This window comes from Sturnira hondurensis, unplaced genomic scaffold (assembly GCF_014824575.4).
Source record: "Sturnira hondurensis isolate 20B ecotype Veracruz unplaced genomic scaffold, ASM1482457v3 Scaffold0014435, whole genome shotgun sequence".
NCBI classification, from domain to species: domain Eukaryota; kingdom Metazoa; phylum Chordata; class Mammalia; order Chiroptera; family Phyllostomidae; genus Sturnira; species Sturnira hondurensis.
In genome coordinates, this window is record NW_028087066.1 from 46,217 (window position 1) to 60,344 (window position 14,128).

The window sequence follows — 14,128 nt, forward strand, 5'->3', positions numbered from 1 at the left end:
TCACAACTCCCCCCACTTCCTCCTCTGAGCCCCTCAAATCCTGGGAGTGCCCAGAAACTACAGTGTGCTTCCCGTGCCCTGTCTCAGGTTGGGAACTATCACGTAGTTCATCCCAATGCTGGGAGAATAAGTTTCTCCGGCCTGAGCCAGGTTTGGGCACCTGTAGAAGGGTCCAGTGTCCTAGATGCCTATGCTCTTAAGACCTCTATGGCCCTCCTCATCGAGGATGAGACCTACAAAAATGTCCTTTCATTTAATTTTGTTTTTCTCCCAGCTTATGACCTCCTCAGAGGAAAGCTTAAGCTTATGACTAAGACTTTTAAATTGACTCTGTTATTTTGACCCCTTTAATCAGAATGTTAATATTTTTCCAGAGACAGATTACTGTATTTGCTTCTCCCTACGGGACCTGTGATTTTATTTAAAGATTAGCTATTCTCATAAGAGTGTTGGGACAAAGGTTAATAAAGACAGATCCGTGATTTGTGACAGGAGCAGCATTATGGCCTCTCACTGAACATCCCTCCTGTGACAAGTGTAATATGCTAATACGCAGAGTCCAAGATGCTAATACGCAGAGTCTACGAGTACGGGAGTCCAGAAGAACCTCTGAGATCATGTGCTCCAAACTCTTCATCTCAGAATAAGGACACTGGGGTCAAAACCAAGACTGACCCTCTTCCTCGGCTGTGACTGGTGGAGTTAGAGCTAAAGCTCCTTAGAACTTGACGTGTCCTCTAAAGCCACGGGGACATTTTTAAGCATCTTGTGAAAGAAAACTCTTAATAGAAACTGCTTAATCAACTTCAGTTCTTGGGAGGGACTTTCTTTTTATCAAAGACTTACCAGCCTGCGTGTAGTTCATAGCTTCCTCTCCCAGGGGACTTTGAGATCCACGGGGTCCGAGATAATGGTTTACGCTGCCAACACCCAGCACAATGTCTGGCATACACAACTGCACACACGTGTTCAAAAATGACCTAGTGTGCTTCTGAGGTCTGGATCTGTTACAGATGCACACACACATGCTTATAAACCCACACAATACACAGAAGGCATAAAAATAGTCAATTCCTTCTACCGCCAGATAAACATATTTTTATAAATGATACTGAGATATTTTCAGGCTTTTCAAACATAAATCCATCCCTGTATATTGAACTTTACTTTCTTTATTTCAAAAAGGTAAAATAAGCAAACTCATAGTTTATATTTTTCAAAATATATTATCTGCTCTTTTAAACTTTATTTGTAATACAGAGATGCTGACATAATAGCATATTCTCCATTCTTTCCAAATCTCATCAAAACTGCTCCGAGTTCTGCCCCTTCCGGCTCCACAGTGGATGGGCTAACAATCCATGCCAAGCCATACCCTGCCCGTGCTGTAAAATGTCCAGGTTAGCAGTTATTTCTCCTTTATTCTTGGCTCCAGAAAACAATTGATTACTTAAGCCTTGAAATACAAAATACTACAGGTTGAAAGTGAATGAATTTTCACAACTTGCAAGTGGATGTGTGTTTGTGGTGGGTCTGTGTGTGTTTGTCTCAGCCTGTGAGGCTCAGAGTAACAGAAGCACTTGGCAAGATCGAAAGTCAGAGTTACTGACTTACCAGGATATAGCAGGGCCTTTTTCCAATCTAAACAGAACAAATCCGGGTAAAACACTGTGAGACATGAATCTGGGGCCTCAAATTCCACTCCCTCCCCCTTATTTTTCTTCCTCTAGTTATTACTAGATCTTGTAGTGTTTTCCTCTGAGGAGAGGGAGCTGAGAAAGTGTTTGGCGTCAGGGCCTCAGGTCGCCTGGGAAACCCAGAGTCTCTTACCTGCAGCGTACAGCTTCTTTCTCCTTTCTGGAAGAAAGGACATTCAGTGAGAGACCGAGAACAGTTGTGAAAGGAGAACGAGTTTTGCATAGGCATGAGAAGAAGCAAGACTCACCAAGCTCTGTTGTGAGATTTTCTGAAAGAGGAGAAAATATGAACTCCATGAAAGTGGGTTTTGGCTGCTCCTGAGTTCAGGGTGTAGCTAAATGAGTTCAGTTTGGCCTTCCCTAAGGACCATGATTAAGCGGATGAGAAAGATTAGCAGACTTACAAGTCAAACCTAAAATGACAAGAGCTAAGAAAAGTTGCCTGGACAGTGTCATGGGGTCACAGAGAAAGGCGTACCCACCCTTTGTAGCAATTTAAGGTTTCATAGCTGTTTCCGAAGCTTGTCCTTGAAGGACCAATAGGAAGAGAAGGCAGTGGGAGCTGTTTGCACAGGAGGAACAGCAGCTGAGGCTGGGGTGTGCAGGGACTTGGCGTGGTCCAAGCCACACGGAGGCAGCTCCCTGACTGCTCGCAGACCTCTGGGTTTTCCTCCCTCATGGTTTTCTCCTTCCCTAGGGCTCCTAGCTCTTTGGAATTCTCGGGGCCCTGTGTTTTCCTTGAGTCCTTGGGCAACCTTTTATTTCCTTGCCCGCTCTATACAGTGTATGCCCAGCCTTTTCACAAACCTCTGATCTGCCCTGCTGCCCCAAATTACCTTTTGCATTAAGTGCCATTTCTTTTTCACTCTTCATCTGATCTCTCTCATGAGATTCTTTCCTCCTCTTCTCCACTTCTCTCTCTTTGGCTTGATGTTCTCTCCAGCCAGTGCAGCTGATCCCAACGAGGGGGAGTGCCAGCACAGGGAGTGTTCCAGCCAGGGCTGCCTTCCACGGACACATCTTGGGGAAGAAGGGCTCTGACACAGCCGGGCACAGACGCAGTGAGGACCGACCTGGGGAAGCCCTTCCCTCTCCCTAAGGCTCCCTGCAGCACCCTGCCTCCCTCCCTGCCCTTACCACACCCCGACCCTGCTTTTGCCTCACTGACCTGGGAGGAAGATGGTGGCCACTTTCCCCTGCCCAGAGAGGGGATTCTGGATGGAGCAGGTCACATGGCCTAGAGACCTGTCTGTGACCACAAGTGATTCCTCCATGTAGAAGAGCCCATCTCCATCTTGGGTGTGAGACTCAGAGAGGGATGGGAGCTTCACTCCCGCCATGTCACTCCACTGCAGCCTGGGTTTTGGGAACCAGTCGCCTGAGGAACACAGCACTCAAATCCTGCCATCCTTAGGCCCCGTCATGTGGATGTGAGGGACAGAGCCCAGGCCTGAAGAGAGAAGGTATGTGCCTGAGGCATGTAGTGTTTGGTGCCCAGGAGTCTCTGAGGATGAAGGCCAGGCTGCCCTTCACTAGACGGAGAATGAACTGAAGCTCAGGGTCAAGGAGCCATTCAAAGCCAGCATTATGCTGACCTGTGACACACTTTCGAAACTGAATGAAGGCCTGTGCACTGCACTTGGAGTAAGAGAGCTTCGAGGTCATTCCGAGAAGAGAAATGAACAAGAAAATTAAAGTTAGAAAAAGGAGTTTAATTCTATTACTTGTCTTTCACTCCTGATTGGGTAAAACTAATGTTTGAGGGTATCAGTACCTATCTGAACGAATACTAGTCAATTAATTCTCTGAGGTCTTTCGGGATACCAGATAGCAGAAATATTGCCTTTGTTGGTGTTTAGAAGTGAATAGAGTATATAGTCTTGTCCTCATAGTCCAGCTTAGAAAACTGACATTCTGTGAGAAAATGTAACATGTCACCATATGGAAGACCACAGAANTTCCATGGACACACCTTGGGGAAGAAGGGCTCTGACACAGCCGGGCACAGACGCAGTGAGGACCGACCTGGGGAAGCCCTTCCCTCTCCCTAAGGCTCCCTGCAGCCCCCTGCCTTCCTCCCTGCCCTTACCACACCCCGACCCTGCTTTGGGGTTTGTGCCTCACTGACCTGGGAGGAAGATGGTGGCCACTTTCCCCTGCCCAGAGAGGGGATTCTGGATGGAGCAGGTCACATGGCCTAGAGACCTGTCTGTGACCACAAGTGATGCTTCCATGTAGAAGAGCCCATCTCCATCTTGGGTGTGAGACTCAGAGAGGGATGGGAGCTTCACTCCCGCCATGTCACTCCACTGCAGCCTGGGTTTTGGGAACCAGTCGCCTGAGGAACACAGCACTCAAATCCCGCCATCCTTAGGCCCCGTCATGTGGATGTGAGGGACAGAGCCCAGGCCTGAAGAGAGAAGGTATGTGCCCGAGGCATGTAGTGTTTGGTGCCCAGGAGTCTCTGAGGATGAAGGCCAGGCTGCCCTTCACTAGACGGAGAATGAACTGAAGCTCAGGGGTCAAGGAGCCATTCAAAGCCAGCATTATGCTGACCTGTGACGCACTTTCGAAACTGAATGAAGGCCTGTGCCCTGCACTTGGAGTAAGAGAGCTTCTAGGTCATTCCGAGAAGAGAAATGAACGAGAAAATTAAAGTTAGAAAAAGGAGTTTAATTCTATTACTTGTCTTTCACTCCTGATTGGGTAAAACTAATGTTTGAGGGTATCAGTACCTATCTGAACGAATACTAGTCAATTAATTCTCTGAGGTCTTTCAGGATACCAGATAGCAGAAATACTGCCTTTGTTGGTGTTTAGAAGTGAATAGAGTATATAGTCTTGTCCTCACAGTCCAGCTTAGAAAACTGACATTCTGTGAGAAAATGTAACATGTCACCATATGGAAGACCACAGAAATGTCAGGTTGGAGATCAGGATGTCCTTACCTTTCTCTTTGCTTTATAGAAGAACATGCATTCTCTGTGCCATGTTAAGACACCTATCACATGCAGCTCCACAGTGGCCTCTTGAGAGATGTGACCGTCTTTAAAATAACAACGGTGCTGGCCATTGTCAGTGTCACGGATGTGGCGGATCAGCAGGGCCACGGCCCCCTTGCCGATGGAGTCCACCACCAGCTCCGCCCCGCCACGTTACTCCAGCATTTGCTCTCCATTGTGCTCATGTTCGTCCTGGTACACAAGCACAGTGGGGGAGAGCTGGGCTCGGTACCACTGGATGTGCATGTGGGCTGTACTCTGCTCAGGGGACAGCTGGCAGGGCTGAGTGGCATCTGCCCCTAGAAGGGCCACAACGGGTTCAGCTGGTCCCTTTACAGAAAATCCAGGTGCTGCATAAGAATCAGAGACATATTAGAGGGAGAGGAGATGAGATGAAAGACCCATCAACATTTATTTATTTAGAGACCCATACATATTTGTTTCTTATTTGTATTATTTTCCAAAAATTAATATATATTTAAAAGTTATTTATATATAGAAATTTTACCTTTTCCATTGTATTCCCCCGAAGTAACAACTGCGGATTGTTTGCCATGGGGTAATGTTAGGTAGCAGCCAGAAATGACCGGCCAGATGGGAAACAGAGCAGGGACCCTGCCCAGTGCAGTCTAATGAAGAACTCAGAACAAGAGGCCAGGAACAAACTGGGAGACACGTCTCACCTGCTGACTCAGCAGGCTTGAGCCTGGTGTGGTAAGACCGCCAGGCATTCCAAGAATTACAAGTGGAACGGTGACAGCACAGGAGGAGGAGAGTGCTTGAAATTACGTGTGTCCATGGAACAGAAACCCTTTGTGAGGCTTTCCCTAGCTGGGAAAGGAAGTCTTTGTAACTATGTATTAATCTCAAGGTCTGGAAGCGGGAGGAAGAGAGGAACCTAGAAGATGGTTCAAGTATCTGACCCTGGAACCAGCTTAGCTGAGTGCCCACTTGTAGTCTCCACTCAAGTGTGCGGAATAAAGTTACTACAAAACTGATCAATAACTTTATTTCGTCTATACGTGGGGCATTCAGGCTAGCTGAGTGCTTGCCTGTATTTTCATGCTCCAGTGTATTTCACAAATACATTTGCTCTCTCATTTCCACTGTACATGTTTATCTCTGCTCTGAATTCTTCTCTTGTGAGCAAGACAAGAATCGAGGAGGGGGAGCCCCTGACTAGGGTCTCCCTAGTAACAAGACATTTTTTCTATGCATTTATATGTAAGCTATGTAAAACCTATGTAAAAGAGATTTATTGAGAATTAAATGTGGCAAAGTAGCATATTAAGCATTTATCTTTTTTTGTGGTGAAGGGGGTATTGGAAGGTACTTCTCCCTCCATTCATCCCTTTGGCTCTCAGCGCTCTGGTCCAAGGAGGATAAGTAGATCTTTGGGTCCTTGAATTTTAGGTTACCATGTACCGGGTGCAGTGGAGGGAGGGTTATAGTATATGGCTTTCCCAAGGTGAAAAGTGGAATTTATAAGGTGAGGTAGACTGGGTTTTTTTTTCAAATAGCCATGAAGGCTTGAAATCACAAGAGAAATTATTTTCCTGAACAGATAAAGATGTGGTATATATATATTTATATGTATATATATATATACACACACATACACATATGATATATGTATATCATATATATATATATATGTGATCTAAGTTGGACAAACAAAAGACAGATGCCATGATTTCACCTCTATGCGGAATCTCAAAATCAAAGTAAATAACAATACAAAATAGAAAAAGACTCCTAGACCCAGAGAACAAACTGGTGGTGCCAGAGGGGAGGGGGACTGGGGGACTGGGAGACAAAGGTGAGGAGATTAAGAAGTACAGATTGGCAGTTACACAATAGTCACAGGGATGTAATGTACAATCAGGGAAACACAGTCAATAATACTGTAGTAACTACGTGTGATGTCAGATGGGTACTAGACTTATCAGGGAAAACATTTTATAAATTATATAATTGTCCAACCACTATGTAGTACATTTTAAACTAATATAATGTTGAATGTTAACTGTAATTGAAAAATTAAAAATATTTTAAATAAAAAATAATGTAAAAGAATTTTTTTTGAGCTTGAGAGCAGTACAAAACTTGGAGGCCAGTGGTTCCAGCTGTGAAGAGGCAGGAAGTCCTTACCAGTGAGAAGGGCTGGACTCCCTGGGGAAGGAGAAGAGGATGCCTGAGGCTAAACCGGAAACTTCATCTGAATTATAAAATACACTTTCTTGTCAGCCACTTACAGCCATTTGCTCGAAAATTATTTTGCCACAGAAATCCATGATGACTAAAAAGTGACTGGCGCCCCTGGACAAAATTTGCATTCAGAAGCCCAGATACCGTGGATCCAGTGAATGGTTAGGACTTAAAGGGCCTGCAAAGGCAGAGCTTTGCTGTGGGAAGGGTTCAGAAAGGCAAGCTCTGTGGGTGGTTGGGAGGGCTGAGCAAAATGGTGAAGGCACATGAGCGTAGAGGAAGAAGTTTGTGGCAGTCTGACCCAGAGAGTAGGTTCAGGCAGTCCTGTGCAGGGAGCATGACACTGGCTACTGGGCTGGACTGAGGCCATGGTCCCCCCTCCTTCCTGTTTCTGTGGACAACCCAGCGTACTGGTATAAGGATCTACGTTCTTTACCAAGTGATACTAGGCTGTTGGTCATACATGTTATATGAGACATTGAAATTAGAAAAAGGTATTTGATACTATTACTAATCACAATGAAGTGGAAAATATCACTCTGTCTCACCCAAATGGGACCATTATATATCGATTCTGCAATAAGGAACATGCAGCCATTTTATTAATAGTACACAGAGCACTAAACGTCGACATGTTTAAACTTTCCCACATTGGTGGGTATTTACATTGCTTCCAGTTGATTATTACTGCAAACAGCCCCACATTTTACATATATAATAAGTGTACACGCGGGAGAGAGTTTCTCTAGGATAGATTCTCATAGAAAAGCTGAGTCAACATATATGGAAATTAAACATTTGATACTCACTGCCTAATTGACCTTACATTAAAGAGATAAAAATATCACTATTATAATCTCATAGCTGGCCTATCGTTAAAGCTGGTGTCTAAAAACTTTATTGTGAAGGCCCATTTATTTTAAAATGGAAGAACTCGTGTCCCAGAAATAATAGTTTTTCCAAGGTTATAACCCAGTAGAGCTCAGGGATCTTAAATCCAAATTCTTTGTACACAGACTTGGGTTTTCTTGGCAGTATGAACATTACAAAGCACATTTTACAAACATTAACATCAATATTAGACAAAAATCCCACATACTCAGTAAAAGTTTATTTCATCGATAAATACTAGAGCTGTGCGTTTTACGAGGTCTACTCAAAGGAGTAAGGGCCATGGATCCGAAGGAGATGGCTCCCATCCTGGCCCAGCCATAAGCCTCCAGCTGGCAGCAGACGCAGCCACAGTGTCCCCAGGACGTGACTGCCTCTGAGAGCGGGTAGAGCTCTGACAGCTGGGCAGCCGTTTTGTCATTATGTAAGAAAAGCCACTGAAAATAAACCAGTAAATAAAAAGCATGAGGGAGAGCACTGACCTGCCGAGCACCGCGTGGGCACTTGGAGAAGGAGGAGGGGGAGGAGAAAGCCAGCGGAACAGGCAGGAAAAACCGCCGTCTGCTTCAGGTCAGGAGGCGGAGCTCACTGGGAGCACAATGCCTTCACTCTGACCCAGGTGCTCTGTGGGGGAAGGTCAGAGACATGCTCGGCTCCAGAGACAGTTTGCCCTTGGCTATTCTTGCGGCCAGCGTCCGAGGGTGTGGCTCCGGGGGCTGGGAGCAGCAGGTTTTTAACCCACGCCTGCATCGGGAAAGGATTCTTAGAAGCAGGAACAGAGAGGACTTCTAAGAAGAAATGGCATTTTAATGTCTCTCCTAGAATGTGCCTGATGAGAAAGGCAGAGGCTGCCTCTAGGTCTAGTTACTTTGAAAGTGGAGGTAATAAAGGCCATCCCAGTGGTCTTTGGACTGAGCTGAGCTATAGAACGATAGGAACTCTCAAACGGCCTTGGTGGAAAACGCCCAGAGTAGCTTCCTCCTCTGGCCCACAAAGGGCTGAAATCACAGCATTCAGAGAGAGGAACTCTTCTTCCTGTATGATATTCAGGAGTGTTGGTCATCCCAATATTCCATTCACAAACGTAACCGATTTGGAGACTGAAACCAACATGAGCATGCTTCCTCACACCGCACCCTAAATGACATTAGAAGCCACAGTTAAGCCGTAGTTACATTTACACAGTTAAGCCGTAGTTACATTTACACATGTGCCATGTCTTGCCAATTGTAACTGAATAATAAAAAAGGATCATAGTAATTCTTGATTAAGGTAAATTTCTTGATCTAGGTATATGAAAGTAGCATTTAGGATCTGAGCTTAGTAACAGTCTAGAACAGGGGTGTCAAACTCATTTTCACCGGGGACCACATCAGCCTGAAGTGTGCCTTCAAAGGGCCATAATAATTTCAGGACTGTGTAAATGTAACTACGGCTTAACTAGGGGCAAGGAGCTGGGCACTACTGGGCACATGCTGGGCACTACTGGGCACATGCAGGGTTGTGCAGGGGAAATGCGTCGGGAGTGGAAGGCTCTCTGCTCTGAGAACCCAAGGGCTGTATTGTCAAGAACCAAAGGGCTCCCCAAAGTGGAATAGAAACAACACAACTGTACGGTGCCAGACATAGAATGGACTCGAAAGGCACGCTCTTTCCATTTCACATACTATCCAAGTTCAATTTGTGATTCTTCGTGTCACACAAGGTTTACAGATAATCAGGGACACAAACAGCAATTGCATAAATATTGGCATGGGAGCCACTAAGAGTCTGGCCAAAGGGACACCAAGCTCCTAAAGTCTCTAGAGACAGTGAGGTGCAATCAGCTTTTAAGAAATTCAATGTTTTGAGATATAATTTAGATACAAGGGAAGTATGGGTTTTCAATCACATTTCAGTGAAGTTTCACAAATGCTTACACTCAGGTAACCACCACCTTGATCAAAATGTGGAGCATTTCCATCTCTTGAAATTTTCTTCATGTCCATTGTTAGCACAATCCAGGAAAAGCAAACAGTGCACCTTAGTCTTGCTTATTCTAAAATTTCAAAACTACCAAAAAGAATCACACGGGATATATGTCTTTGTGTTGGCCTCCTCAGTTAAACAGAATGCTTTTTGAGATTCAACCACACCATGTGTGTCAGTCCTTTTATGTATTTTTTAAGTTTAAATCAGTTTTAATGTTCTATGTCACTTTTAAATGGCATGTTTTTTAGAAAGGTTCTTTTTTTCTTTCTTCTTTGTTGTTCAAGTACAGTTGTCTCCATTTCCCCATACCTTGCCCCCTACCCCTCCCACCCCCACCACCCACCCTCAATCCTACCCCTTTTGGATTTGTCCATGTGACCTTTGTATATGTTCCTTGATGACCTTTCCCTTTCCTCCCCCATTATCCTCTCCCCGCTCCCCTCTGGTTACTGTCTATTTGTTTTTTATTTCAATGTCTTTGGTTATATTTTGCTTGCCTATTTGTTTTGTTGATTAGGTTCCTCTTATAGGTGATCATATGGTATTTGTCTTTCACCACCTGGCTTATTTCACTTGGCATAATGTTCTCCAGTTCCATCCATGTTGTAGTGAAGGGTAGGAGCTCCTTCTTTCTTTCTGCTGCATAGAATTCCATTGTGTATGTGTACCATAGTTTTTTGATCTACTCACTTACTGATGGACACTTAGGCTGTTTCCAGCACTTGGATATTGTAGATTGTGCTGCTATGAACACTGGGGTGCATAGGTTCTTTTGGATTGGTGTTTCAGGGTTCTTAGGGTATAGTCCCAGCAATGAGATTGCTAGATTGAAAGGCAGTTTCATCTTTAGTTTTCTGAGGAAATGCCATACTATTTTCCAGAGTGGCTGCACCAGTCTGCATTCCCACCAACAGTGCACTAGGGTTCCCTTTCCTCTACAACCTCACTAGCATTTGTTTGTTGATTTGTTTATGATGCCCATTCCCCAGGTGGTAAAAGACAGATACCACATAATCTCATCTATAAGTAGAACCTAATCAACAAAACAAACAAATGAGCAAAATAGAAGCAGAGGCTTATAAATAAAGAATAAACTGACAGTTTCCAGATGGGAGGGGGACAGGAATAATGGGGTACAAAGGGGAAGGGGCAAACAAAGGAACACGACTAGAGGGCTCATGGGCAGGGATAGTGGTGGGGGTTGACTGTGGGAAGGGGTGGGGTAGGGGAGAGCAATGGGGAAAGTGGCAGGACAATTGTAACTGAATAATAAAAAAGGATCATAGTAATTCTTGATTAAGGTAAATTTCTTGATCTAGGTATATGAAAGTAGCATTTAGGATCTGAGCTTAGTAACAGTCTAGAACAGGGGTGTCAAACTCATTTTCACCGGGGACCACATCAGCCTGAAGTGTGCCTTCAAAGGGCCATAATAATTTCAGGACTGTGTAAATGTAACTACGGCTTAACTAGGGGCAAGGAGCTGGGCACTACTGCTGTGTAGAAACAAGGTGGAGGGTTGGATTAGGCCCACAGGCCTTGTGTTTGCCACCTGTGGTCCAGAAAGTAAACTTGAACTTCGATTCTGTAAAATCTGTTTTGTTATCTCCTTTCCTTTTCAGAGTCACTCAAAAAAGAGCTTGGTAAGTTCTCCATTTTCTTTGCTAAATAGACATTACTTTATGTTGTATGCTTGGCACCTCACGAGCTGTTACTCCTTTTCAGACAGAAGGAAGGAATTGTATCATCAAGGTGAGTTATATCGAGATTGTGGTTGGGCCAACCATCTCACCTGCCCCTCTGCTCTGACCACCTCCTATTGATCTTGTTGGTGAAGGGGCATTCCTCACCCTAAATAGAATAAGATGGTCGGACACATGACACCTGACACTGGACAGATGAAACTGACAGCAGCATATTAATCACATACACTCACATCCTGGGGAGGGCACCACACACGGTGCAGGACCACACGGGGGTTGCACTTGGGAGTAGAGCGAACCAGCAGGGGCTGTGGGAGGAAGGTTTGTGGTAACAAGAGGATGAGGAGCTCTGGTTTTCTATGGAAATATGCAATTGGCTTGTTTGAGTAATCTTGCCAATTACTCAATGGAGTAAGGTACAGTCCATTATTATCAGGCTGACAACCAGGTGGGGTGCAGCTGGTTAGGCTGATGAGAGAATTAGCTGGGTGGAAGCATTTCTGGTGAGAACAGGGAAATGCACAATTTGGCATTTGGCAATTTGGCCTGTGAGTCAGCAAATAAAATTTCAGGATTTACAATACAGTTTCACAATTCATAGCCTATTCTCTTCTTCTCCCAAAAGAACCAGACCCTCATATTTTATCGCAGATATGTTGGTGGATGTGGGAAACTGAGGAAATAAAACAGGAGGTATAAAAAAAGACAAATATCCCAGAATTGTCATTGAGATAATGATCACAGAAACACAGCTGTATCACAGACGTCCTGATTTCATGTGCTTGCAATTTCATATTCTGAAGTGAATGTCCAATGAATGGGAGAATCTAATTCTCTCACTTTATGTCGGACTAGAGAAAAGCTGGGTTATGTGCTGGTGAGTATCTGTTTGTCTTGGGGCTTTAGGTGCACCAGGATCTCATGAGGCGATTCCAGGGCATTTTCAGATAGGGGCCTTTTCCTGGAGACTCTATTTTGAAGCTGGGAGTCCAGAAAAATGCAGGGGCTAAGGGAATAAGCATTCCACTAGTTCAGAGGACACATTCTTGCCATATTTTACCACATGATTTTTTTCTTTATAGACTGGAGAAAGGAGCCTTTCAAAGCAGACGAGTGATCATATTCTTTTGTTTCACATAATCTCTTTTATACAAATGAGAAACTCTTGCATTTGTGTAAACTTCCAGCAATACCAACTTGGTTATGCATTTTATGACTTTCACTTCACCTTCAACCTTATGCTGAAACATTAAGGGATTTTTTTACTGATCTGATACCATTCATTCAGTATAACTTTATACAAGTATTTATTCAGAGTCAAATAAATAAAGCCGATGTCTGACTTCATGAGAACATGCACATACAAAGTATAATGAACGTTATAAGGAATAAACAATTGCTGTGAGAAAGAAAAATTATGAATTAAGGAAATTCCCTGAAGAACTGATGTTTAGTCTGAGGCTTCAGCGATCCGATAGATTTATTCATGTGCATAACATTGACAGAGTAGTTTGGTCCGAAAGAAGTCTGTCTTGTAACCATCCTGAGACAGAGCGGAGCTTGTTGCATCTCAGTGCAAGTGGACAATGGCCCCAGCCACCTTAGGGTCTCTCCGGGGTTATGAACTGATTATCAATTTCTAGTGCATGCTGCTCTACTCTGAATATCCCTGTGTCTACACACATTTTTCTAGTTAACATAACCCTTCAAAAATTAAAATACATCTCATATGTCACATACAAATTTTTAGAAAAACTTTCAGTATTGAAAGTGTTTGCTTTGACCAGAATCAGATTATTTACTAGTGGTACTAGCACTATTGCTACTCTTACTACTGGTATTAGTGTTACTGGAACTACTGGAAGCTGAAGTTTACCGAGTGTTCAGCAAGGGCAAGACATAGTATTAAACTCTCCACACATTTTATCAGTTTCCTCTCACACTAGTTCTATGCTGAGAGACTATAATTATGTTCATCACCACAAAAGCAAAGTGAGGCTGAGAGAAACAAAAGTAGTTTCACCAAGATCTCAGCTGATCTTTGACAACTGAGTGGTTGTCAAAATTCAGATCTTTCTCACTAGAGCCTGGGATTTCAACCCCTGGGAAATACTGTAGAAGGGTGTGTGAGAAGTGGATGACTTAGTTATCAAATAAGCCCACATAAAAATGATACCAAAGAAGCTTACATGAATATAGGTACAGTGTGACTGGAAATACGACAGGGTTTAACCATCGAAAGCAAGCAGTGAAGTACTAGCATTTAAAGTAAAGTGGAGACCCCATCCTGAAATACCTAATCCTGAGGATGTCAGGTAAGGCAGCCCTCCTGGCTACATGGTTTCCACCCATCAGGAATAGATGGTCACGCAAGGTCCTGTCAACTCCGTCTTTCTAGGATCTACACATCCTGTGTCTCCTGTGAATAGACATGGGACAGAACATACATCATTTTATCCACTCTTCCATTTCTCTCCCTCTTCTTTCCCTCCTTAGTCCTTCCCCTGTATTTGCATCTTTCCTAAGGCCAACCAGTCTTTACTGTGGAGTGACCTTAATTTCCCCCCCATACTTGTAGTGGCTATTATTCTGGATCCAGACACAGCTTGTTCCAAAGTCATTTTATGTGAGAGTAAGAAACATGTTTCTTCAATAG

General features: G+C 44.0%; 1 protein-coding gene across 1 annotated transcript in view; it reads right to left on the reverse strand.

The window, feature by feature from the left end:
* The window catches only part of BTNL2 (butyrophilin like 2), a 46,804-nt gene that overhangs the window by 3,373 nt on the left and 29,303 nt on the right, over positions 1–14,128 (reverse strand). Inside the window, 6 exon segments of the mRNA XM_037063361.1 lie at positions 1,615–1,641; positions 1,831–1,857; positions 1,946–1,966; positions 2,534–2,734; positions 2,866–3,147; positions 4,699–5,029. Of these exon segments, the coding sequence (XP_036919256.1) occupies positions 1,615–1,641; positions 1,831–1,857; positions 1,946–1,966; positions 2,534–2,734; positions 2,866–3,147; positions 4,699–5,029 (889 nt within the window).